This window comes from Budorcas taxicolor, chromosome 5, assembly GCF_023091745.1.
Source record: "Budorcas taxicolor isolate Tak-1 chromosome 5, Takin1.1, whole genome shotgun sequence".
In the NCBI taxonomy this organism is placed as follows: Eukaryota; Metazoa; Chordata; class Mammalia; order Artiodactyla; family Bovidae; genus Budorcas; species Budorcas taxicolor.
In genome coordinates, this window is record NC_068914.1 from 88190597 (window position 1) to 88217205 (window position 26609).

The 26609-nt window shown below is 44.1% G+C and overlaps 1 protein-coding gene across 1 annotated transcript in view; it reads right to left on the reverse strand.

Annotated features, from left to right (window-relative positions):
• Positions 1–26609, reverse strand: part of MYRFL (myelin regulatory factor like) — a 117851-nt gene that overhangs the window by 33302 nt on the left and 57940 nt on the right. The window contains exons 9-13 of the mRNA XM_052640568.1: positions 24769–24879; positions 22466–22556; positions 14850–15050; positions 8041–8149; positions 7086–7195 (exon numbers count right to left, since the gene is read on the reverse strand). Of these exons, the coding sequence (XP_052496528.1) occupies positions 7086–7195; positions 8041–8149; positions 14850–15050; positions 22466–22556; positions 24769–24879 (622 nt within the window). The remainder of the gene's footprint in view (positions 1–7085; positions 7196–8040; positions 8150–14849; positions 15051–22465; positions 22557–24768; positions 24880–26609) is intronic.

Consider the following 26609-nt stretch of genomic DNA (forward strand, 5'->3'; position numbering starts at 1 on the left):
CAGATACTGGGAAAGACTGAAGGTGGGAGAAGGGGAAGACAAAGAACGAGATGGCTGGATGGCATCACCAACTCAATGGACAAGAGTCTGAGCAAACTCCGGGAGATAGTGAAGGACAGGGAAGCCTGGTATGCTGCAGTCCCTGGGGTTGCGAAGAGTCAGACACAACTGAGTGATTGAACCACCACCACCACTTTGGTAAATAAAATGTGAAATTCCAGGTATTGAATTAGTAAAGGCACGAATAAATGGGCTACCTGATCTTCAAAGCTTTGCCACCACCTGCTGACACAATATTTAAATTGCAGTTTTAGGTGTCTGGAACAGTGCTTCTTTTCCCAAAATTTTATTACAAAAGTTTTCAAGCATACAGAAAAAAATTCAAGCATGCATTAGAAAAATTTTAATTGCAGAGTAAATGCCCACATACCACCTCCCACTTTAATTTCATAATTAGCATATTTCTCTAATTCCTTTATCACACGTCTGTCCATCCATCCATCCATCAACCCATCTTGTTGAAGTGCATGGAAAAAAATAAATGAGCAATTACTTTTCAAAGATATAGCTACAAAAGAAACTTTCCAAGAAAACAATAAATGTCTTGTGTGTATGTGTCTGTGTGTGTTAGTCGTTCAGTTATGCCCAACTCTTTGCAACTCCATGGACTATAGCCCATCAGGCTCCTCTGTCCATGGAATTCCCCAGGCAAGAATACTTGAATGGATAGCCATTCCATTATCCAGGGGATCTTCCCAACCCAGGGACTGAACCTGAGTCTCCTGCATTATAGGCAGATTCTTTACTTTCTGAGCCATCAGGGAAGCTTAGTACATGGCATATTTCTCTCTAAAATTAAGAAACAAGATAATTTTCTCCCTGCTCCCAGTGTAAAGAGCTCCTGGGAAAGAAGATGATCTACATGGATTTCCCTAGCAGTCCAGTGGCTAAGACTCCATGCTCCCAATGTAGGGGGCCTGGGTTTGATCCCTGGTCAGGGAACTAGATCCCACATGCTGCAACTAAGAGTTCACATGCCACTACTAGACATCCCACACACTACAACTAAGACCTGGCACAGCCAAATAAATAACTTTTTAAAAAAGATAATCAACAGACAAGTGGTCAGTTGTTAAAATATCCAGAGTTGGTTACAAAAGCATATGAGCTTTAATCATTCAGCTTGGAGTCAAGTCAATCAGTGAGTGCAACAGGGTGTACTAACTTCTATGGGAAATATCACTGCAAGTAAGGACTGAATTCTATTCCTCTCTTGATGAGAAAAGAAGGGACTTTTAAACTAACTGCTGGGATGGGGCAGAGCAGAGGCGTGGCACTCCTTAGTATCACATTCCCAGATCTGATATCAAGGGAACCAGAAATCTGGAATTTGTGTGAAGATCTCCTAATTTTATTTATTTGTTTATATTTTTGGCATGCAGGATCTTAGTTCCCTGACCAGGTATTGAACCCATGTCCCCTGCAGTGGGAGTTCTGAGTCCTAACCACTGGACTGCCAGGGAATTTCCATACTAATTCTTAAAAGCAAGCAATGAATTTGAAAATTTCTTAAACATGGTGAGGTAAAAAAGTATCTGCAGGCCAGACTTCACCACAGCCTTCCCATCTGTGACCTGCGACCATAACCTTTTCCTTATGAATTAATACCTTCACCCCTGTCTGTAGCTCCCCTTCAATCCCCTAATTGCTTGCTCATGTTCTATACTTCCAGTCACCTCCATATGTCTTCATCTGAAAGTTCAGCTGGCATCCCAAACTCGAAATTGAACTTATCTTTTCCCCCAGAAAAACACCTCTCCTTCTGACTTCCTTATGTGAACAGAACCACGTCTCAGTGTGATTCAAAAACTCATGCATTAATATAAGCAAAGTCTTATTGAGAACCCACAAGGTATCAGATACTGTTTTAAACAACACAGGATGGGGACTTCCCTTGCAGTCCAATGGCTAAGGATCCGCCTTCCAATGCAGGGGATGCCGGTTCGATGACTGGTGGGGATACCAAGATCCCACATACCATGGGGCAACTAAGCCTATGCACCGCAACTATTGATCTCACAACTACTGAGCCTGGGCACTCCAGAGCCTGTGCTCCACAGCAAGAGAAGCTCACACAGCACAGTGAAGACCTAGCACAGCCAAAAATAAAAAAATAACCTGAACATACCCACACACACAAACACGCACACGAGATCGAGGAGGCACATTCCTAACCTTGAGAAACTCTCAGTCCAGTGGAGGAGACACTGAATAGAAAAAGAAGGATAACACAATGCGACAAATACTCTAGAAGATGTCTATCCAAAGGCCTAAGGCAGTGTGTAGACAGGAGCAACCCAGGCATCATGGAATTCATTAACTCAATCACCCAAGATCTCTCAAAATCCTATAGTCCCCTGAACCCTGGGGTTAATGCCACATAGAAAGTATTGGAGATAGAGTTTGGAAAAATATAGAAAGATTTGCTCTTACACAACCACCCAGGGAGCTTGGCAAAGAACAAATAGGCAAATAAATGAGCTCATGTCAGATAGGGACAGAAGTCTCCAGGATGCTGGGAGCAAGTTTGCCGTGTGTCCCGTGTTAGAGGCCCCGCCGAGGGGGAGCATGAGGCCTGCGCCAGCTAGAGGGAGTGCCCTTTTCAAATCACTGCCAAGGCGCTCTGCACCCTCACAGCAGCCCTGGATCTTAGAAACAAAGTGAAGTCAAGCACCGCAGACTCTTTTAGCCAAGGTGGTCAGGGAAGGTCTTGCTTTGCGATCCAAGTGATGAGATCATCTGAAGGGAGGGTCTTTAGGGCAGAGACCAGTCCACAGAACACCTCCCAGGCAGAAACAAAACTTGGAGTGCGAGGAGCAGAAAAAAGGCTGGTGGGGAGGAGCTGGGAACAAGACATGCGTGTGTGTGCAGATACATCAGATTCTGAAGGTCTCAGCTCATTCAGATGGTGTTTGGGGGCTGAGGGGTGTGAGTGTTAGGAAATGAGTTAGAAAGGGAAGATTCCATCCAGATTGTGGAGGGTTGTAGTCATAAGCCAGTGAAGATTCAACAATGGGAAAAGGGGATTATAGGATGAGATATTTGTTTTGTTTTTAAGGAAAATGATTCTCTTGGCATCTAGTAGGTCAGTTACAGGGTTGCTATGATAGCCAAGGAGAAAAATGGGGAGAATAAAGAAGGGAGCTGACATGCACAAGATAGTGCCAAAGTGAGAACAGCAGGACTGGGTGTCAGACAGACACTATGGATGAGAAAAAGGAAGGTTGAGGGCCCTTTATGATCCGCTTCCCCCCTTGGCCACACTGAGTCCCCACAACCCGCCAATGCCTCCCTTCCTTTGTCTCTCAGTCTCATCACTTCCCTCCCATCTGAGAACCCCTGCCTAGTCTCCAGGGAGCCCCTCTCCTTCCTATGAACTGAGGTAACACTTCATCTATGCATTCCACAGATTCATTACATCTCATGTTTTAACTCGGAGCTTTATTTCTTGCACCCGGCACATCACCCTGCTTAGACTGACAGCTACTTGAAGGCAGGAACCAAGTGTTTTTCTTTGCCTGACTCAAGTAGACAATTCTTGCCACATTACAGTTGTAGGAAAAATAGAATCCAAGAGAAAAAGTGGCCACAAACTAAGTTATGGCAGGGTGGCTTCTAACATGCAGTCTTAAACACACACAAGCAGATTATTCAAGAACCGGTGCTTCATAAGATGAACCCCATCTTTATATAGACTGCGTTGTGAATTCCTTTAAGGCAGTTGTTACATTTATTATGGACATTTTGATTATACCACGTATACCTAATAATAACGCTCAAGAAATGGAACCAGTTGTTCCCAGAGAATCACAGAAATAAATTTTAAAAGTTGACAAGTAAAGAGACAGATGAGCAAGCCAAAAGGCAGAGCCCCAGTAGCCTAGCTCAGGAGACTATGGTGTCCACACTAAGGCTCCCTTGCTCTCAGTATGAACCCCGAGTCCTCTTACCCCATCTGCCGTGGCTAGGCTTTCACTGAGCCACCCAAAACATGAGAAATTTGGAGAAGCAGCACATCACCCAAGAGAGGTTTATCTCACAAGGTCATCTCTCCTGTTGAGAAGAGAAAGGGTACTTCCCTGGCCATCTAGGGGTTAAGATTCACCTTCCAATGCAAGGGATGTGAGTTCAATCCCTGTTTGGGAAGCTAACATCTCACATGCATCATGACCAAAAAAACAAAACATAAAGAAAGCAAAATCAATGTTGCAACAAATTCAACAAAGGCTTTAGAAAATGGTCCACATTAAAAAAAAATGTGAAACTCATATGTAAAACAAAAAGAAAGGAAGAAGAGAAAGATGAGTGGCTTACATCAACTTTGGCTGACATCCCTAATCTCCAACTTTGGTTGGTTGTATGGACAATCTGTAAAGATCCAGAATTCTCTTTCCTACTTCAGCTTCAAGTTGCAAAGTCTAGGTGAAAATGATATAGCAATCACGGAGCACAACATTTCAACATTTCCACATTTCCAGGTTCTAGTTTGCATTTTAGCTCCAGTGAGAATTTCTTTATAAAAGAGAAGAGCAATGGAGTGCAGAGGGAGAGACTTGTATCTTAATTGGATCTCCACCTATTATTATAACACACAAAGCCCAGGAAATGCTATAGCAGGTCTTGAAAACAAACAGGCCTGGACAAAGCAAGAAAGGTTGCCATGGTGCGACATGAATAGGGAGGAGCCCAGGAAAGCAAGAGTCTGTCTGTACATCTTTCTCAGTGCACAGCTAAGAAAGAGCCTGGAGGTACTTCCCTGGCAGTCTAGTAGTTAAGACTTTGCCTTTCAGGGCAGGGGGTGTGGATTCGGTCTCTGGTCAGGGAACTAAGATCCCACATGCCTTGCAGCCAAAGAGCCAAAACATAAAACAGAAGCAACATTGTAACAAAACCAATAAAGACTTTGAAAATAGTCCACATTTAAAAAAAAAACAACTTCAGAAAAAAAAAAAGTGTGGACAATAAGAATCACATACCCTATGCCTTTTTTTTTTTTCTATTTTAACATGCATGCACATTTTATTTAATGCGATCTCATGGACTGTAGCCCGCCAGGCTCCTCTGTCCGTGGGATCCTCCAGGCAAGAATACTGGAGTAGGTTGCCATTTCCTTCTCCAGGAGTTTTTCCATATGCATGGGCAATTTCACAAGAGAATGAAGACCTGAAAACATGACCGGAGCAACAAGCTAAACTTCTAAACTCGTTAGACAAAGAGACAATACATTTGTGAAGAAGCGACACGACAGAGAGATTTGGGTTAGGGATAGAACAAAGTGAAGAAGTACCTAGTTAAGGTTTAGTTAAACAAGGTTTATTTATGCAAAATTCTTTGCCCGCAATTCCAAAGGGCTTCCTTCCTCCTGGTACAGGTAGCTGCTGCTGCTCCTAAGTCGCCTCAGTCGTGTCCAACTGTGTGCAACCCCCGAGACTGCAGCCCACCAGGCTCCCCCGTCCCTGGGATTCTCCAGGCAAGAACACTGGAGTGGGTTGCCATTTCCTTCTCTAGGGAATCAGAGGCAGGAAGAAGTATTAATAACTCAACTTCTACTACTCGGCCCTTGCAGCCCAGTGAACAGGCCATCTGATGCTGTTATCTAAGAGATTGTTGTCTAAGAACTTGTAGGTAGAAGACTGAAAGGGCCTACCTGGCTACTCCAGATGTGTCTTGCTGACCGGCAGGACTGGCAAAATAGGTTTTACCTGGAGGCTGGTTAGAAATCCAGGATCTTGGGTCTCACCCTGTTCTGGCTGAACCAAAACCTGCATTTTAATAACGCCCCCACCAATGGCACCCCACTCCAGTACTCTTGCCTGGAAAATCCCATGGATGGAGAAGATCGTGGGCTACAGTCCATGGAGTCACTAAGAGTTGGACACGATTGAGCAACTTCACTTTCACTTTTCACTTTCATGCATTGGAGGAGGAAATGGCAAGCCACTCCAGTGTTCTTGCCTGGAGAATCCCAGGGACGGGGGAGCCTGGTGGGCTGCCGTCTATGGGGTCTCACAGAGTCGGACACAACTGAAGCGACGCAGCAGCAGCCACTGATTCATGCTCACTTTGAAGTTTTTGAAGCACTGCCCCGATGAGCTGACAAATTACAAATTAGTCTTCACTCAAACATCTCTTCTGACTACCATGAAATCCCCGTGTCAATCAGCCTTCCCTCTAGCACCAAATATTATAATGCGATGGAAAGCAAATCAGCCACAGAGTGAATCTGCAAACCTTGTGAAAGATGCAGGATTTCACAGAATTAACAGATGTGATCTGGGAGAACCCCTCAAATCATAACCAAAGCATCAGCTCGTAAGGAAATGGCAGACTCCTTAACAAGTGAAGAGGAACTAATCTGCAAGGGTGGTGACTTTCCTTCACAAGAGAACGATTTGAAAAAAAGAGAGAGAATGATTTAAATATCAAAGAATTTCGACAGGCCCTTGGGAAAAAAAGATGAAGCTAGTGAATATCTTTGTAAAAATGACCCACTTTATGATTGTGCTGTGAAAGTCAAACACAGTTTTGTTGAAAACCTATGCTGAAAAAAAAAAAAATTCAACATTTCATTCAGTCTTCAATCATTCTAAGAGGAGCACATTGTGTTAATTATAACTTAAAGGATATCATGTGAGAGAAATGACACATTTGCAAGGTTTAGTCTCATTTTTCAAGACAAAGTCTAATCAAAACTGGCTGTCACTATTTCTCATGATGATGAAGGGCAGTCCGGGTGAGTGGACTTTCCCAGGCCCACTGCTCCTCGGACAAGATCCGTGGTCTCCAGTGTTGTGTGTGGTCTTTCCCCTTTTTCCCTAACGCGACTTCTTTTTTGGTCCCTACGACCAGTGTGAGACAATTAATACCTGCTTACTCTACAGCTCAGTGAAGAATTCTTTTTACTGTCCCATTTCCTGGTTGGATATTCAGGGCACAGTGAATATCGAACATGGAATAATCTGGCCACAGAAGGGGGTTCACTTGTGGGGTTCAAGTCCTAGGGGAGCTATCTGTTCAGGGGTTACCTTATCCACCATGAGGAAGTTCTCCAACGTCTCTCCGTTTTCACAGGTGACATCGCCAACCTCCCTCACAGCTCTGGGCAGGATCTCTTGCACCTCCTGGGCGATCATTCCTAGACACAAACACTCCATCAGGTTTCGTCAGGAAAAGACCTTTCCCCGAATGGGAATGGTGAACAGGATGTCTTTGCAAATAGATACTTATCCCTCCTCAGTGTTGGCTTTGATCTACAAGGCATTTGAAGCAAAAGAGGAATTTGGATCCCAGAACCACTCTAAGATTAAAATATGTATACCTATGACTGATTCACGTTGATGTTTGGCAGAAACCAATGCAATTTTGTAAAGCATTCATCCTTCAATTAAAAAATAAATGAATTTTTTAAAAAGTGGGAGTGTTGTTTTCTCCACTCTTTCCTGAGATTCTGAGCCCAAAGTTGGAAAGGATAAGTGCCTTAAAATCCCTGTGCATAGACGTAAGGCTGGAGCTTAATTTTCTCTCTTTTTCTGCAGGCGGACTCTGATCCCTAAATGGTCCTTGTTTCTTTAGAATTCCTGGTCTGGTGTATAGACACCACTCTGCCTTTCCTCTGACTGGACCCACCAGCCTGGCCACCTTCCCCCTCTACCCAGAGGCTGTCCAGGGCTGTTTGTTCTGCCATCTGTCCCTTAGCCCTCATCCCATGAGCAAGAGGACTCTGGGGAAGAGAAACAACGCATTCAGAATCGCCCACCAGTACCTTGGGGTGCAGGAGTTGGGGCAGGGGGGGTTGTTGAGTAAAGATGACACAGCAATTTCTTTAACCTGCCCTGTTCTGGTGATTATAGCTTTCTCAGGGGACATGTTAGAACGACAGGATGCTGTCAAGAGCTATGGGCATACAGCCTCTAGATGAAGTGGGAATTAAAATGTGAATAGTCAAGCACATAAAATCAAGAAGCGAGTTTGTGTGTGTACCTGTCTGATGGGCAGCATTTATTCCCATTGCAGATGCAAATTCAGGCTTGTAGTCATATTCAACAATCCTCATTTGGGCTATTCTTCTCAGCTGTTCGTTTGTGTCAACCTAATGGAATTAAAGAGCAGATTTCACGCACGTAGATGTTTGTTATTCAAATTAACACTCAGAGTGACCCAGAGAGACAAAGAATGTTGGCAGTGGGACTGTTCTTTCCTTTTGCTCAAACTATTTTAAGAGAAATTTATGTTTTTCTCCTCCAAGAAGCGAAAGTTTCAAAATTCATGTCAGTGACTTCCATCCACTAGTTTATAAAATGAGCCAGAATTAAATGGCTAAATTACAGGGGAAAACATTTTTAAAGACATAAAGGACTTCCCTGGTGGCTCACTGGTAAAGATTCCACCTGCCAGTGCAGGAGACACGGGTTCAATTCCTCATGGGGAGGAACAACTGAGCTCCTGCACCACCACGACTGAACCCACACTCTAGATCCTGGGACCGCAACTACTGAGCCCAGGTGCTGCAGCTGCTGAAACGCGAGTGTCCTGGAGTCTGTGCTTCCATGAGAGAAGCCACCGCAATAAGAAGTCCACACACTGCAACTAGAGAGCAGCCCCGGCTTGCTGAAACCAGAGGAAAATCCCATGCAGCAGAGAAGAGCCAGCAAAGCCGAAGACAAATGAAAGTTAAATAAGTCACAGGGCAAAGGCTCCCTCATTCACTACTCTGGCCTCACCTCTCTCTGCTAAGAGTTAAACCATCTTTTTGAGAATGGAGCTGGCTGACCTTGGAGAGAAACAAGTGCTGTCCAAAATGGCAAGGTATCATTTCCAAAGGAGCACACGGTGTAAACACTCAACAAACACAGACAACCTTGTCTTTATAAATTAAAAGAGCAGGGCTTAGTTCAAGTAACAACATTTGAAGAATGGGTATATAATATATCATTGAATTGCTGGTGGACATCTTGCTGGAGAAAACTTCTTCAGGGGGCAGTTTGCAAGCCCAGATGACCCACCAGCAGGTCCCTCAAAATTCAGGGTTCCTTCCTACAGATGACTTCTCCCCTAGACCACCCTAACCAGAGGTCCTCCTCTGAGCTGACCACTCTTACAGAAGTAGTTCAAACACTCCCAACTGTCACTGCAAGTTGCTCAAAATAAATTTCCTGGGTGCTAGCAAAATGGTAACAATAAAGACAATATAGTGGAATTTTCCTACGGCTAAATGTGCTGATTCAAAGGCTTCTTTTTCAATTAGAGTTTTTAAAAAATGAATTCATAGTAATAGCATGATCGATTTTTTTAATGACCTAATTTGACAAGTTAAAAGTTGGCAGTACTATGTGGGTCCCTAAATTTTCTTTTAGGGAACATAACTTGATTATGAAACCAGCATCTCTTGGCAATTAAAAATATACCACCTGGACATCATCTATATGTTGGAACAACTAGAAATGCTCTTCTGTTGTTTTAAGAAATCCCTGCTTTGGCCCTTAACTCCTCCCTGCACTCACTCTGTCGAGTGAGCAGGAAAATTCTTCCAACGTTAGAAAGGCTCTCTGTTCATCCATTTGGCTGGTATCAGAAGTTGTGACTTGGTGCTTAACTGGATAAACAGACCAACTTTATTTCAGGTACTTGTCAGGGAACTCACAGCTGTTTTGATCATTGCTGTCATCAAAAGCTTAGTTCAATTCATTCATTCACTGCTTCATTTGACTAATATTCACCAATCACCTTTGATATAGCAGGTACTACACTAAGCGTTGGAACTTCAAAATGATTGCTCTTTTAAAGTCCATGGTCTAGACAGACTCATCCCATAAGATTATATTACAATGTGAAAAATGCAGGTGAGGATGGAGTTATGAAAAGAGAATCCCATCAACTCCAAGGAGGTACCTAACATATTCTCAGGGGACTGTGAAAAAGAGCTTACCAGAGCTGGTGAAGCCCAACAGAGACCTTGGCTTATTTCAGTTCTCAAACACACTCTGCCCCTCCACAAGGTCAAGACCTTTCCTCAGGGCATTTCCTGCCTCAGAAGCGCTTCCTTCCTGCTCCTCTACCTCCACGTCCCCAATTTAAAACACCCCTTCACCAGAGAAGCATTGCTTGACCTCCAAGACTAGGAAGGCTCCCTCTGCCTTACATGCAGGCATTAATCAGTTCATCACGAAACAACTAGTGAGTCACCTCTGCGGTCTCATTCTATTGAATAGATACCCTTGTGAGGGTGAGGATGTATTTGAGCCCATGGTTTCCCGTTTGTCACCATATCACCAGTTTCTATAACGATTCCTTGCGTGTAGTAGGTGATTAACTAATATTTATTAAATAAATTAATAACTTTAAGATAGGAGTGGGATTTCACTGGTGGTCCAGGGTCCGGGACTCTACACTCCCAATGTAGGGAGCCCAGGTTTGATACCTGGTCAGGGAATTGGATCCTGCAGGCTGAAACTAAGATTTCTCATGCTACAGCTAAGACCCGGTGCAGCCAAATAAGTAAATAAATAAAAGATAGAAATTAGTCAAAGGCAGATGTCAGCTAGGGAAGGGAGTGGAAGGGGTAAGAATAAGACAGAGATGCTGGGCAGAAAGAAGACCATAAGCCAAATCCTGAGGCAGCAAATCCCCTGAATTATGTCTGCACGACCGAATGCAGAGTTTGGTGTGTCTAGACTGTACAGCTGAAGGCCAGAGCAAGGAGAGCCTTGCCAGCTGTACCCAGATGGAGCAGTCAGAGTCTCACATTGCCCTGTGTGTACATGTCACTGTGAGCCACTTCATTCATTCAACAATATAAAATGAGTAGCTACTGTGTGCCAGATACTATGCCAAGCCCTGGAGATTCAAGGAGTAGTTCTTATTTGGAGCTTAAATTTTCATGAAAGTTCCTTCCCTGAGGCTGAGACCTGGATCTTGACCCTCTAAGAACCTGCAGGGCACCTGGCACAGTGTCTGATAGGTAACAGGCACCCAGACTTTGAAGGAAGGAAAGAAGGAATGAAAGAATGGAGGTAGTGAAATGGCAGAACCATCACTGACACTAACAGAATCGAAGGCAGGGTCAATCAGGAGACAGTTAGCCAGGCCCCGCCCTGGCCCCGACTCCCTGCACTCTTGGGAGACCTGTGCCCACTTGGCCTACTTCTCATTATCCCCTTGGTTCCTACATGATGGCCCATCAGAGAGCAAAGTGGAGGCAGTGCCAGTCTCTTTGTTGCAGGGGGAATCCAGAGGAGAATGTGCCCTCATGCCAACAGTCCAGGCTACACAGAGGGAATATAACTCCTGCTGTCTAAGTGGGATTCTTGACTTTGTTTTCCCCGAAGACATATTCCCAGACATAGCAATTAGATTCACTAGGACTACTACCATTGTATTCAGACAGATTTTTGGCCAAAGAAAACTTTAAGGGTTGACTTGGGGAGCTAAACACCTTCTAGAACAATCTTTATCTAAGAAAATGCTCTCATGACTTCTAATGCTGGATTGTAGACTTTCCAAAGCTAAATATACACAGCTTGAGTCGCATGTTCCCTGTGGCATGTACAGTAGCCCAGGGAAACCCCCAGAGACAAGGGCTGTGCCTCCTTGGAATCCTCTACTAGGAACTGTACCCAGGCCACCATTCAACCCCATGCCTTGCTCAGCGGTGTGTGTTGAGTAACAGCCTAGTGAGTGAATCTGGGCGTCTGATCTTGCCCATAGCAGCTTTGGAAAGTTTTGACTGTGAATGCAAATGGTTGTCTCTGTCATGCTATCTCACACTCAAGGTTTCCATACCATTAACTCAAGCATTGTACCGCGGAGAAGACATCACAGACCACGGACTCCAGTCTGTTTAGGGAGGGAGATCTCGTTACACATGGCCCACAGCCCAGGCTATCAGTCTCCCATCAGGAGCAGCTTGAATGGCACCAGCTCACCCTGAACTTCTGATTTGGCTCATGGCCCTGAAGGGAGACTTTGCACGTTTGGCTGTCTTGAGCTTATCACACTTTTTCTTTAACTAGCACATTGCTGGTGCAATTGGGAGAAATGGTCTAGACCATTGTTCTAGACCAACTGAAATGGTCTGGATCATTTCGCCTTAACTCACTTTTTTTCCCCTGGCTTTTCTTGTTTAGGCCTTTGCTGCCTTATTTTCAGCCTTTACCACAGAATTTGACTGATGCAGTCTACGTTGAACTTCTTTATTTATTAATTTTTTGCATTGACATTGCTGTTCTTCATGCCCCTTTGGTTCTCAGCACACCCTTTCCACCCTAATTTTGCTCAGTTTCCATTGTAAAAGCTGTGTTTCTTCTCCAGGTTATTATCGCCTCAGTAAATGCCATGTCTAGGTAAGTGAAACTGCTCTTTCCAGAGGCCCATCTCATTTTCCAGAGCTTCTGTTTTGCAGGTTTTAGTCACATCTGCTTTACCGTCTCTGTGTCTTGGATATGAGTCCACATAAGTCCAAGAAATCTCCTCCAGGCCTCTCCACACAGGGTGCCTGTGTGCTTATTATCTGCAAAGCCCCCTCCCCACTGCCTGGAGCGAGGAGATGCAGTCAGGCACTCAGCAGCTGCCATTTGTCCTCCCATCACAGCACCAGGCACAGGTGTAGCCACAGCAGTTGTTTCACAGCAGCTAATCCAGAAGCCAGCTCTGGTTATCATGCCTCCTTAAAGAATGGAAAAAGCCTCCAGCCCTATGCTTCCAATCAGATCAACCAAGCTTCGCTTCCTGGCATGTTTTGAAGAATGGCCTTCTTTTAAAAGTTGGGAAAATTGAGTCAGGGAGAAGGGAAGATGAAGCTCACGTATCTGTCAGCACCATCATCAACATTACCATCATCTCTCTTGCCTATAATAAATGGTGAATGAGATAGATAAGATTTCTAGAGGCGTGCATTTTATAAGTGTGGATAGACTTATGAAAGACAAAAATATTAATGTGAAATAATGGATGAATTATGTATATAACTTGCATTTTTATGTCAATAATAGTAATATCCATTTATATCTGCTTAGCTGTATACATCTATAAAATGTTTCCCATATATGAGCTTAGAAATATCCTTTAATGTGAGTGAAATGAATATGCATATTCCCCACTCACAGAATAATAAATAGAGGCATAGAGCATGTCTGGGCCAAAGTTCCTGGGCAAGAAGGTATCAGAATCAGGGCTCAGACTAGCCTTCTAACCAGGGACTTGCTTTTCTTTCTTCCCTCCTGCTGCTCTGGGCAGGAAGGGGACACAGGAACATCTCATCTAGAGCCTTGATTGGGTGACACTGTACTTTATGGAGAAGCTTCCTGGAGGGATTTGAGAAGTTCCAGGGAACCTTGTTATTTTAAGACAATATATTTTCTTCAAACCAAGGAACATCATTCAATGAAGACATTTGATAAATGGTAGCAGGAGGGATTATGGAGGACTCTCCCCACTTGTCATCTTCTGCTTACATTTAGATAAGGCCTGGTGGGGGATTGTAGAGCCAGTTGCAAGGATGAGTTTGAGTTGGTGTGATCTGAAGCACAGACAGTTCATCTCTTTTTAAAAGGTAGAAGCATGGTATCTAAGGCTGGCATCTGGAAATGTATATGAGAACCTCCCAGCCCTGAGAGTTCCCATCCAGCTAATAGGTCACAGCTCTTCTAACATGAACCACAAATTTGCAATCAGTATAAAAGTCTGCTATTACAGCCTTTCTCTGGGATTCTCTCAGCCAACGAGGACATTCCTTGGCTAGTTTAGAAAAACCCGTGCAGATCTGCACTGGGAAAGGAATGCAGTCCGGTAGCATGGCCAGTGATTTACAAATTAAGTCTCCTATTAACTGAGAAAGAATACAGAAAGGAGATTTAAAAACACCATTCTGCCGCTGCCTCAAAAATATTTACAGGAGACTCAGTATGTGTGAGAAGGTGGGGAGGGGGCAGAAGCAATGAATGGGCAACAGAATTAAGGTTGGAATGACCTGGCATTTTCATCCTGACCCCTTAGGTCTTCATAGCATTTGTTACTTTCCAAGATGATTCAGTACTTATTGTCTCCATGGGTTAAAAATTATGGGGTTAGGCAGAGAAGCATCATCTCTACATTATAGACAAAGACACTGGCATTTCAGTGAGGTTAGGCATTTTTATCCAGGCAAGCCCAAAGTGGACAAGTAGTCTCCTGCTTTCAAGGCCTGATTTCTGATTTTTATAAGGCATGCATGCCTCATTACAGAGGGAAAATGTCTTGACCTGGAAACTTGGGATGATGGATGGGGTTGCCTGAGTGAGGACTGAGGAGGTGAAGTTTCTCTAAGTGTTCTCAGAAGGATGCTGAGCAGGGAAGACAGTGGCTGGCAGGCCTGGTACCAGGGAGGCTGGGGGGAAGGAGGTGGAGAGGCCCAGGAGAAATATGAGCAAGAACAGACCTAAGACAGCGCTCAGAAGATGAACAGGGGGATGAAAGTGTGGAGATGAAAACGAAAGGCAAGCTCTAGTGGCTGACAACAGAAAAGCAGCAGCCTGTGGAAAATACCTCGGAGACTTCTTGCTTGTGAAGCCAGTGTCACGCTGTCACGGCCCACTACTCCTGGGAGGTAAATGCATTCTCTCGGGTAGGAGCTGCATTATAGTTTCAGCAGAGACACCTAACAACTCCAACGCTCATAACTGTTAAGCGCCGTGTGTATCTCACGCCCGCAGGTGACGTGGAGAGCCGCCTTGTGCCCAGCGTGTCAGAGGCCAGGAGAGCCCAGAACTCCTGACTAGGGTGTCAGAGGAGGTGTCCGAGGCCTGCCCCCTGCTCACCTCCTGGACGTTCTGCTTTGCCCGGCTGTCAGAGGGATGCATAATCGTCCCCATCACTTTCATGTTGCCACAGACAACCAGGGCTTCGTCCGGTGCATCTGTGTTTATGCCCACGCGACCGTGACAAACGACAGACTCTGGAACTTGTCCTCGCTGCCATAATGCATCAATGTCATTTTCAAATTGCCCAGGGTTGGAGGCCTAGAAAAAAATACATGAATACATTACAATTAAAGTTATGGACATAGGAACAAATGATTGCTTTATTCCTCAAAGGAAAGCGGAATGTTAGCTAAGTCTTTCACTTGAGAATCATTTGTCAGATGGGACATTCTGATATATTCTAATAATTGCAGCCCAGGAGAACAAGGAAGTCTCCTTTAAATGCTCTGTATCCTCCACAGACCCCCGCCCCTGCCTCCACCAGCAGGAGCTCAGCATGTGATGGTTTGCAACATCCGGTCTCTATATGGAACTAAAAACGTGTCAGTTATAGTAGCTGGATGATAAAGAAGAAGAAAAAAAACCTCAAAATGAATATCTTTTTAGGGAAAATAATAATGATTTAAAACCAGAATATTATGTCAGAAAATATTACAAGTTTATTAAAGCTCAGATAATTTGTAAAAGCCCTTGCATTTAGCTAGCCCTTTTATAGTTTCTAATCACCTTCATGTTTATGATTTCATATACAGTTGACAAGCAAATGACAATACAAGCATAATTCATATACCTCTGCTGCTGCTGCTGCTAAGTTGCTTCAGTCGTGTCCGACTCCGTGTGACCCGGTAGACAGCAGCCCACCAGGCTCCCCAGTCCCTGGGATCTCCAGGCAAGAATGATGGAGTGGGTTGCCATTTCCTTCTCCTCAGCTATTCCCTAAGCACATATGATACTGAAGGAAGCATTGTAACAGCTACATTTGCTGAGCGCTAATCCACACCCCAATTCCATGAGATAAGACCATTATCTTCCTTTTACTATATTGAGACTCTAAAAGAATAAGCCTATTTCCCAAGGTCACAAATCTAGTAAGTTCTAGAGTTGCAGTTATACTTCCTTTGATTATTAAATAATGATTCTAACTTTGACTTTTGTGTGGTATTGCATAGAAGCAGCCCTGGCTGAATGCAGTCTTCAAGGAAAATCCAAGTGGATCTATCAGACTAGAGAAAGCTTTGGAGGTTTTATTGTTATATAAAAATTTTTTGCCAAATAATTTTCTACTTTACTGCTTTCCCTCTGCCCCATTTCCCTGTAGCCAGTGAACATATTCCCACATATCGTTTCAAAAACTATTTATTTATATACTTGGCTGCACTGGGTCTTGCTTGTGGCATTCAGGATCTTTGTTGTGGCACGTGGACTCTAGTTCTCTGACTGGGGATTGAGCCCTGGGCCCCCTGCAGTGGGGGCGTGGAGGCTTAGGCCCTGGACCACAAGGAAAGTCCCATGTTTCCATATATCTTTGAGTAGGGAATCGATGAATCCATCAAAATCCTCACAACAAAATTAATATTTTTAAAATTATGACTTACCCTTCTCTACCTACTCTCTTGGTATTATTTGAATGTTTTTACCGTAGTCGTGTGTTACTAATTTACAAATAATAATGAAAAGAAATCTCAAAGTTTATTGCTAAGTTCAGGTTCAGTTAGGAAACTTAGGTGTCTTCTACTTCCGGTTTCATTGCCACCTGTCTGAACCCTGATCTGCTTGGAAGACTCAACCACTGACACCACACAGACAAAAGCAGGGAAAGAAAACACAGCAACTTTGAACAGTATTTGGTGTGAATTCACTTGAACAAAGAGCTTTTCTGGAAGGTCCCCAGAGCCTCCTTGGTTGTGAATGGCAATTTGGCTTTGACTCAAATCCTCTTACAGTGAGCAGTCAACTAAATCCAAAGGTATGCCATATAAAATGCTGATGTATTTTCCTCTACTATGAACATAATGAGCCACTTCAAGGAAACAAAACAGGACAGTGATGGATTTTCTTTTTCTTAATGAGCTCTGGGATAATTATTATCCTGTTGGTAACCTGATAGTACTGGAACAGCAGATATAAGTAGGCTCAATTTGGGGGGAACAATTATAAGAATCTCACTTGGCTTTCATCAAATGAAAACTCAAATTCCTAAAACATATTCAAATCATTTTGGAATGGTCCATAGATCTACAAGGTTCAAAATACAGAGCCTTGAAGAGGATTCCTCCTCAGCAATGTGTGTGTGTTCAGTTGTGTCTGACTCTTTGTGACCCCATGGACTGTAGCCTGCCAGGCTCCTCTGTCCATGGAATTCTCCAGATAAGAATACTGGAGTGGGTAGCCATTTCCTTCCCTGGGGATTCTTCCTGACCCAGGGATCAAACCTGGGTCTTCCGCATTGCAGGCAGACTCTTTACTAATGGAAAATGTTATTATAAAATCTGTGAACTTATTTCCCTTCTCTAGTAACAGGAGTGTTAATGTATCAAAGCAAACTGAAATGGAACCACAGAAAAACATTCTGGGATCACAAATTTGTGCTTAGATGTGGCCCAATAGTGGTTGATTGCTCTCAAACGCCAAAATAAGGTTTATAGAATACTTTTATTTGCCACAGCCTTACATATTCAGGGATGACCTGAACATTTTAGTTTGTGTTGTGACACAAACTGGCTGTGTGACTTTGGGACACTTACTTAATGTTTCTCTACAAGTTTTCTCCTCTGACGAATACAGATAATAATGTCTTTACCTATCTTATGGGGTTGCGGGAGTTAATTGAAATCATGTATGCATGAACACTTTGTAAAAATGAGGATGAATGGTCTCAAATTCATGCTCAATACAATCTGCTGTGCATAGTAAGCACCATTCAACCTGTAGTCAATCAATCTGTCCCCTCAGTAGCATCTGCAGGGCTACACAATTCCGAGGGAGCTCTGTTCACAGAGAGTACAATGGAAATGGCGCCCCCTGCAGATGTTTGGAACAGGAACCATCACTAGTAGCAACGTTTGGAAAGGAAAGCTGGATTTCTTTGCTTTATCAGTTTGGGCTTCTAAATAGCAGCCAAAGAGCATAATAGAAAAGCTTGAACTGAGGAAGGCAAGAAACTTTTGAAAGGACTATTGAAAATGGGCCTAGAGATGTGATCTACCAGGGCTACTCAAAGTGTGGTCCACAGGCCAGCAGTATCAGCATCTCCTGGAAGCTTGCTGGAAATGCATAATCTTGAGAGAGTAGCACTGAAACATATACATTACCGTATGTAAAATAGATTGCTAGTGGGAAGCTAGTGAGAGTCCCTTGCACTGCAAGGAGATAAAACCCATCAATCCTAAAGGAAATCAGTCCTGAATATTCATTGGAAGGACTGATGCTGAAGCTGAAACTTCAATACTTTGGCCACCTGATGCAAACAACTGACTCTTTAGAAAAGACCCTGATGCTGGGAAAGATGGAAGGCAGGAGGAGAAGGGGATGACAGAGGATGAGATGGCTGGATGGCATCACCGACTCAATGGACATGAGTTTGAGTGGACTCCAGGGGTTGGTGATGGACAGGGAAGCCTGGCGTGCTGCAATCCATGGGCTCACAAAGAGGCAGACATGCATGACTGAGTGACTGAACTGAACTGAAGTGAGCAGGAAGTTGTTTTACAACACAGGGGGCTCAACCTGGTGCTCTGTGACAACCTGGAAGGGTGGGATGGGGTGGGGGTGAGAGGGAGGTTGAAGAGGGTGTACATACATAAGTATACATATGTATACTTATGGCTGATTCACATAGCTGTCCAGCAGAAACCAACACAATATTGTAAAGCAATTGTAAAATTAAAACTGCATTTTAAAAGGTAAATTAGAAAAAAAGAAGTGCATATTCTCAGACATCTCCAACCTACTGACCCAAAAATTGTGGAGGTGGGACCCAGGCATCTGTGTTTCCACCAGCTCTCCAGGGGATTCTTATTCTTAACATAGTTTAAGAATAACTTCTTTAAAAAAAAAAAAGAATAACTTCTTTATGTCATACACTAGTTCCATACCACTATGAAAGGGCTCATGAGTTACCCCTTCTATAGTTAGTAGGCTGTTCTGTTGAACTCCAACTGCACAGTGAGACAGACATTGCTCTACCCACTGATTCCTCTGGGTAAATAAAAATTCATCTGAACTTCAGAAGAGGGGTGTGTGTGTGTGTGTATGTGTGTGTGCGCGCAGCTCGATTGTGTGTAGGGGAAGGGAAGGGAGGTTTGTGGTCAGAAATGGGCAAGGGCCAGGGAAAACAGAGATGGCACCTGGCGTGGCTCTGCTCTCCCCTCATCCCTCACCATCCTTGCATCTGCATTCTTTCCGTTGTCTTTCCCAATCCCGGGTGTGGCTTTCCCACCTTGTGGTACTGTGGTTGCAGATCAATAAAAGAGAATTGGGGGGGGGGGGGGCTGCCCATTTCTATTCTTCTGGAAAAATAAGCTGGAATAAATTAGTGGTTTTCAAAACTAGGAAACCCTGGCATGTCTTGGAAAGGTGGACAAAACTGATCATCCCTCCTGCTCGCAACATAGCCCTTCCAACCAGGGTTAATTATGTGTTTTAGGAGAAGAATGGAGCTGAAGGAAAGTCTAGCTGTTAATAAGGAGAATCTGAAGGAGCTCTGCTGGGGAATGCTCCCCAAAACAAAGAGTTGGGAAACAAATCTGTTCTTTGGAGTGAGCTTTAATTTCCATTAAATTGGTCAATTTACAGTATGGGACCAAAATATCTTTCCAAATCTGTTTTGATTGACAATCTGGATGAACAATTGCTGGATCCTGCCCCTGTTTCTCTCTCCTCAGAGAATTCTGACAAGCTTGGTCTCCTGAACTCCCCCTTGAGGCCTGAAATTCATCTACTGCAGTCTTCAAGCTGTGTGTGTTGCGCTTAGTCATTCAGTCATGTCCAGCTCTGTGACACCAGCGACTGTAGCCCACCAGGCTCCTCTGTCCATGGGGATTCAGCAGGCAAGAATATTGGAGTGGGTTGTCATGCCCTCCTCCAGAGGATCTTCCCAACCCAGGGATCAAACTCAGGTCTCCTGCATTGTGGGTGGATTCTTTACCATCTGAGCCACCTGGGAAGCCCAACCTTCCTCCATACATTCACCCTTATGTTAATTTCTGCTATGGGAAAAATGACTCAGTTCTCAAAATGAATCTGGATTTGCTAAATGCAATTTTCAGGTCTCCATATAATGTGGTCAAGTCTTATCTTTGTCACATTTCTCTTCCTTCATTCTAGAACTCGAACTAACAGACCCAGGCCTTGGCCCAAGAGGGCATATCTGGCTTTTTTGTAAAATATAGGCTGGTCTGCCCTCTGCTCAATCCATGGTACATATACCTGTTTAGTACCCTTTAGAATCTCAGGGGCAGGAAACGTGCTCTCTAAAACTCACTGATTCAAACAATAATGCCATTTCTTAAATTCAGTTTTTCTGTTAGTTGGTTTAAACATTATATGCTTAAATAATGCAAAAGTCTGCATTCATTTTCACTCTGCATTTGGGGTTAGAACAAAATAATCTCAGTAAGATATTTCCAGTGTGAGAAAAGATATTATTGCTATCATATTTTTTTCTCATTGTTGTTAGGGTAACCCTTGAGTTATCCAGCATACATATAGAATAGGGTATTCTCTTTAACCAAAAATTATGGGTAGAAGAAAGCCATTGAATCTGGAACATTCATTTTTAAAAATAAAAACTTAGTGAATAATATGACATCCAATCTATACTAAGCAGATATTTTTCAATAGTCATACTTAACATGAATTGCAGAAACTTTGGACTTCTCAGGGTCATCATTATGAGTTACATTCTCTTTGAACTTTGGGTACAAGAAAGAGCCCATTAACAGAGAGTTCTGGGAACAGCGTGTCCGGCCACGTTCCCCTCTCACATTGCTGCTGTGGAGACTTGCACGGCAGCCTAAGCAGAGCTTTGCAGCGGCTGTTGGCAGGAAATGGAGAAATCTCAACACCAGGTAAATTATTTAAAGTATGCAGGTGACTAGCAGACTGCCTGACTTAAGCATGAATTTGAGCACTCAAAGCAGCAGTTTCATGGTATCTGATCTACCCTAACATTAAAAAGAAAGGCACTGCCTGTATGTGTTCCTTCCTGTGAGGAATCAGAAAAAATAAGCAACCTAGCTTTCCAGACTTGACTTTAAATCACATGTATTAGCACACCAAAGCAATCCCAGATGACAGCAGGTGAGGTGTCAGAGACCACCCCGACCCTGGGTGAGGTATGGGCTTAACCTCTGCCCTTGGCTCATGACCTAAGGAGGGGCCCCACCTGCCTTTGCCCCAGAGGATGCTGTTTTGCCGAAGCTTAGATCTGGCCCCACAGAAACACAGTCCGGGTATGCGTGCTGGCGGGCACACAGCCGGCCTCACCCATGGACATCTGGACACACCAGTGTTTTACTTCATTTCCATCATTATTTGCTTCCAATAAAACTCTGAGATGCAGTTTCAAGAGTTCCACTAATAGATGGCTTGTTATTTTTTATTGACTAAAAGAATTACACAGAGGGCCCTTTGTTTGAGAACAGCTCAAGGCAAGCTGTGGAAGACTCACTTCCCCAAATGGGCAGCACTTGTCCCCAGGCCTAAGTTTAACAGCCAGTTCAGTGGGCATGCCCCACTGTAACCCAGTTTCCCTTTTGGAGTGTGCACGTCTCCCTGTGACACTTCAAAGACCCATCACCAAACAGCCCCTCCCAGGACTGCCAGGCCTGTGGTTACCTGTTCCCTCATAGCCCTGGCATTCTCTGTGCTGGCCAGCCTGGCCTCACACAGCTGCAGCTGCAGCTGCCAATAGCTTTATGTTTTTGTGCCTGCCAAGACTCCCACCCAGAGCTGTGACCAATCATTCATTCAGCAAAACATGCTGAGCCATTACTATGCTCTGGGCAGCAGCCTAGAAGTCTCTGGGGTCACCGATCAGTCTGGGGCATGGGATGCCTTCCTGCCTATTCCCCCACCCTGTGGACTTGGGGTCAGAGGGAACTGGGTTGTAACCCAGGCTCCATCATTTACTTACTAGCTTTGTGCTCATGGATGACTTTCTCTCCCTCTTAAGGCCCTCTTAAGAACTCTTAAGTTCCTCTGGGTGCAAAGAATGTAATGTAAATGTGAAACAATGTAGAATGATGTCATACAGAAATTATGTAGCCCAGTGCCTACAACATACAGCAAAATCCAGGGCTTCTCAGCTACGGCACTACTTACATTTGAGGAGGAGTAACTCTGTTGTGGGGGTTGTCCTGGGCATCGGAATGTGTTGAGCGGCATCCCTGGCCTTAACCCACTAAATGCCAGTAGCACCCCCAGTTGTAACAACCACAAATGTTTGCAGACATTGCCAAATGACCCATGGGAAACAAAAGCTGTGGTTGAGAACCACAATGTAAAAACTAAAATAACAGTATCTGCTATTACTATCATTATCTTTGTCATCACTGGCAATTGAGAAACTTCATGCATACTTCATGCATTCCACTGAATATGTAAAGTCTACTTACAGGGAAAAAAAGAAAAAAGAAACATGGGATCCTGAAAAGTCAAAGAACCGCACTTACCCTTACAATGATTCGTTCAGAGATGTGGGCAGACAACAGGTAGAACTGGCCTTGGTTAGCAGCATACAGTCCAACCACCAACATGAAGTATCTAGTTCAGAAACAACAGACCAATGCCAGCACATCAGGAAACAAGAGACATAGTGTGTGCCATCAAACTGATTAATTAACAGAGAATTTACCCAGATGGGTTTACATATTCAAAGATTTTCTCTTCCACTCTAAGTTGCCCCTCTTGTGAAACCACAGGGGAGTTGGTTCACTCACTGTTGTTCTGGGTCTGCCTTTCACTCAGCTTGAGGGATGAGTGTGCTGTTTTGCACACCCACAACAGCCATCGCTGGGCAGACTGGCTTCGCCCATCAGTGCTGGCCTAGTGCAGGCCTTACCCTGCTGGATCCCAGGGCCCTCAGCACAGCACTGCTCACACACACTGCTAAGTGCTAAGTCGCTTCAGTCATGTCTGACTCTGTGCGACCCCACAGACAGCAGCCCACCAGGCTCCCCCGTCCCTGGGATTCTCCAGGCAAGAACACTGGAGTGGGTGGCCATTTCCTTGCACATGCACAACAGAAAGTCACCTTAGAGGTGCCTTTGTCCAGAGCCATCCAAGCTACACATCCCAGCCCCTAAGGCAGCGGGGGGTGGGGTGGGGGTGACCCCGCAGGGCTGGCCCAGCCGCACAGGTTCCTTCCCATCCTGATCTGCTCTTGGTCATGTAACCTGCCCATTTCACAGCCTCCAGTCATGACTTCAGTCAAAAACCAGAACCCTCTCTTCCGACTGTTACCAAGGCGATATTCCTCACTATTTTAACTGCTTCTTCATGTGTACCACTGATGAGACATTTTTAAGATTAGACCATTTCTTCTATTTTTTAAAGAAGCATGATGTGTTTTTGAAACCTTTTATTGAAGTTAGTTTCTGCTGTACAGGAAAGTGAATCTCTTATATATATGTCCACTCATTTTTAGATTCTTTTCTCACATAGATCATTACAGAGTATTGAATAGAGTTCCCTGTGCTATACAGTAGGTCCTTATTAGACCATTTCTTGCAAGTCAAAATATAAACTATCCCTACCAGAAAAGCATTTACTTTAAGAATTGCATTAAAAAAAAAAAAAAAACTTCGCCAACTTCCTCTGTAGCACTCTAAACAGTCTCCAGTCCTTAGGGAGTATGACTTTTCCCCTGTAACTAAAGTATGTCAATAATAGTAACAACTGTTACAATAATGATAATAATTAGCTATCATCCACTGAGTGCTCAAAATGGGCCATGTGCTGGACTAAGCAGTTTATCTACATTATTTCATTTAGAACCCCAAAACAACCTTACTGGAGAAGGGTATGGGTATTGAACCGTTTTTAAAGAACAGGAAAATGAATCTCAGGGAGGTTAAGTTCCATGCTCAAGGTCACCCAGCTAGTAAATGGCAGTATCAAATAGTCAAACTCAATTCCCTCCAACTCCAAAACCTTTGTTATAAAATCAGTGGTTCCTAAACTTGAGCATGCATCAAATCAGTTGGAGCGGGGCTTGTTAAAATATAGACTGCTGGACCTCACCCCAAATTTTTGATCAGGTAGGTTTTTAGTGAGTCCCAACAACTTGCATCTCTAATAAGTGTCCAGGTGATACCATCTCTGCTGGTCCTGGGAGCACATTCTGAGAATCACAGGTGTAAATCATTAATGCAAATGTATTTTCAGTCAAAAAAGGATACAGCAGAGCTTAGGAGCTCAGGGCATTAAAGTAGTGACCAGCACACAGAATTTGAGAAATGCCATCAATCCTCAGCCCTCAGCCAGTCACAAGACATGAACACATGGTCCCTCTAAATGCAGCTGTCTCCAACCTTCTTGGCACATAGGGCCAGTTTCATGGGAGACAGTTTTTCCATGGACTGGGGTGGAAGGGGCATGGTTTCAGGAAGATTCAAGTGCATTACATTTATTGTGCACTTTATTTCTATTATTGTTACATCAGCTCCACTCCAAATCATCAGGCATTAGATCCAGGTGGCTGGGGACTGCTGCAGAAGGATCACGCGGAGAATGAAAACAAGCCACCCAGAGGCTGGGCAGGAGAGGAGGCATCGCAGGGTGTGAGGATGGAAGAAGGACGGTGTCTAACGGTAAATGAAATGTGGCAACAGCAGAGTCAGAGAAGGGAGGAAAGCAGCTGAGGGAGGCCAAGGGGATCAGAGGGGGCTCTGGGGGCCCTGGGCTGTCAGGTAGCATAACCAGATACCTGCCCCACCCACCCCACCCGCCCAAGGCATACACACCACGCCAGTACCTCTGGTCAGGGTTTGGCTTCCCCTTCTTTCTCATGTTATTTGCTGTGGTTTCACTGAAGTGTAACCGGCCCAGAGTTACTTTGGTGACCTGGTCGGCCAGCAGGTTAATTCTAAAGCAAACAGCAAAAATACCAAGAGACTGTAAGAGAACATAGTTCTTGATCATATCTGATTCATTCTTAGATTCTGAGGTATGTTTAGTCCCCCATTCTTATCACACTGTGGAGGACACTGATTTTTAAGATAATACCCAGCCTGGTCAGGAATGGCTGCCAGGGAGTTACTCTTTGCTTAGTCAGTAAGTCATGTCCAACTCTTTGAAAACTCATGGATTGCAGCACACCAGGCTTCTCTGTCCTTCGCAATCTCCTTGGCTCAAATTCACATCCATTTAGTCAGAGATGCCATCCAACCATCTCATCCTCTGTTGTCTCCTTCTCCTCTTGCCCTCAATCTTTCCCAGCATCAGGGTCTTTTCCAGTAAGTTGGCTCTTTGCATCAGGTGGCCAAAGTATTGGAGTTTCAGCTTCAGCGTCAGTCCTTCCAATGAATATTCAGAGTTGATTTCCTTTAGGGTTGACTGGTTTGATTTCCTTGCAGTTGAAGGGATTCTCAAGAGTCTTCTCTAGCACCACAGCTCGAAAGCATTATTTATTTGGTGTTCAGCCTTCTTTATGGTCCAGCTCTCACATCCAAACATAGCTACTGGAGAAACCATAGCTTTAACTATATGGACTTTGATCAGCAAAGTGACGTCTCTACTTTTTAATACGCTGTCTAGGTTTGTCATAGCTTTTCCTCCAAGGAGAAAGTGTCTTTTAATTTCACAGACTAGAAATGCTCATTCAGCAACAGTTCAAGCCCAGAGTACCTGGCTCTGAAGGGCTTGTGCTCCTACACTGGGGCTCTTTGATCTCGACAACAGGAGAGAAGCCCTGTTATCTGCGTCACTTTTGCTACACTGCTCTCCTCCTGACAGAAGCAGATCCTCTAGGTTCCTGGTGAACTCCTTTGCATCTCCTTCACGCATTTGCCCTCTCCTGACCTGACTGTGGGAAGCTGTCTGCTCCTAAGGTAGACCACACACAGCCTCCCAGCGAGGGAAAACCAGAGGTGCCAGGCAAGTTCAGAGCTGTCTGTACACGCTGGAGCTGCAGGCTGAGCTCACACCTGCTCTGTCCAGGCTCTAGCACCATCTTCTTCCCCAAATAGGACTGACTCAGGCTCAAATCATCCCCAACCAGTCAGTCAAAATGCAAGTCTCACTCATTTGATATGGCAAGGTCCACCGTATTGTTTTGGATGATCCCAGTCCTGTGGCTTTCTTTTTTTGAAATATTATTTTCATTTATTTCTTGGGCTGCACAGGATCTTAGTAATGACATGTGGACCTGGTTTCCTGACCAGAAATTGAACCCAGGCCCCCTGCATTGGGAGCACAGGGTCCTAGCCACTGGATCACTGGGGAAGTTCCCCGCATTCTTTCTATTTTAGGGCTCATTAAGCAATCTAACAGCAGTGCTTTAAGAAACAAGATAAATGAATTATAAGCACAGCATGGATCCAGAACCTTAAAATCAATTCAATCAGTAGCATGCTGATTTAAATGAAAAATTGAAAGAAAGACCTAATTATAATCTGTCTCAGGAAACCGAAGTTGTTAGCAAGGTTGTCAGTAATAAATATTCTGTAAATAATGATGACCTAAAAGATGGGGCTTTTATACAGATTTTTTTTGCAATTATTTCAATATATCTTACCTACTTTTGTTGATAAGCATGTGTTCATAATACTAACACATTATTACTAATTTAGTTTGTATCATGGAATTCTTTTAAAA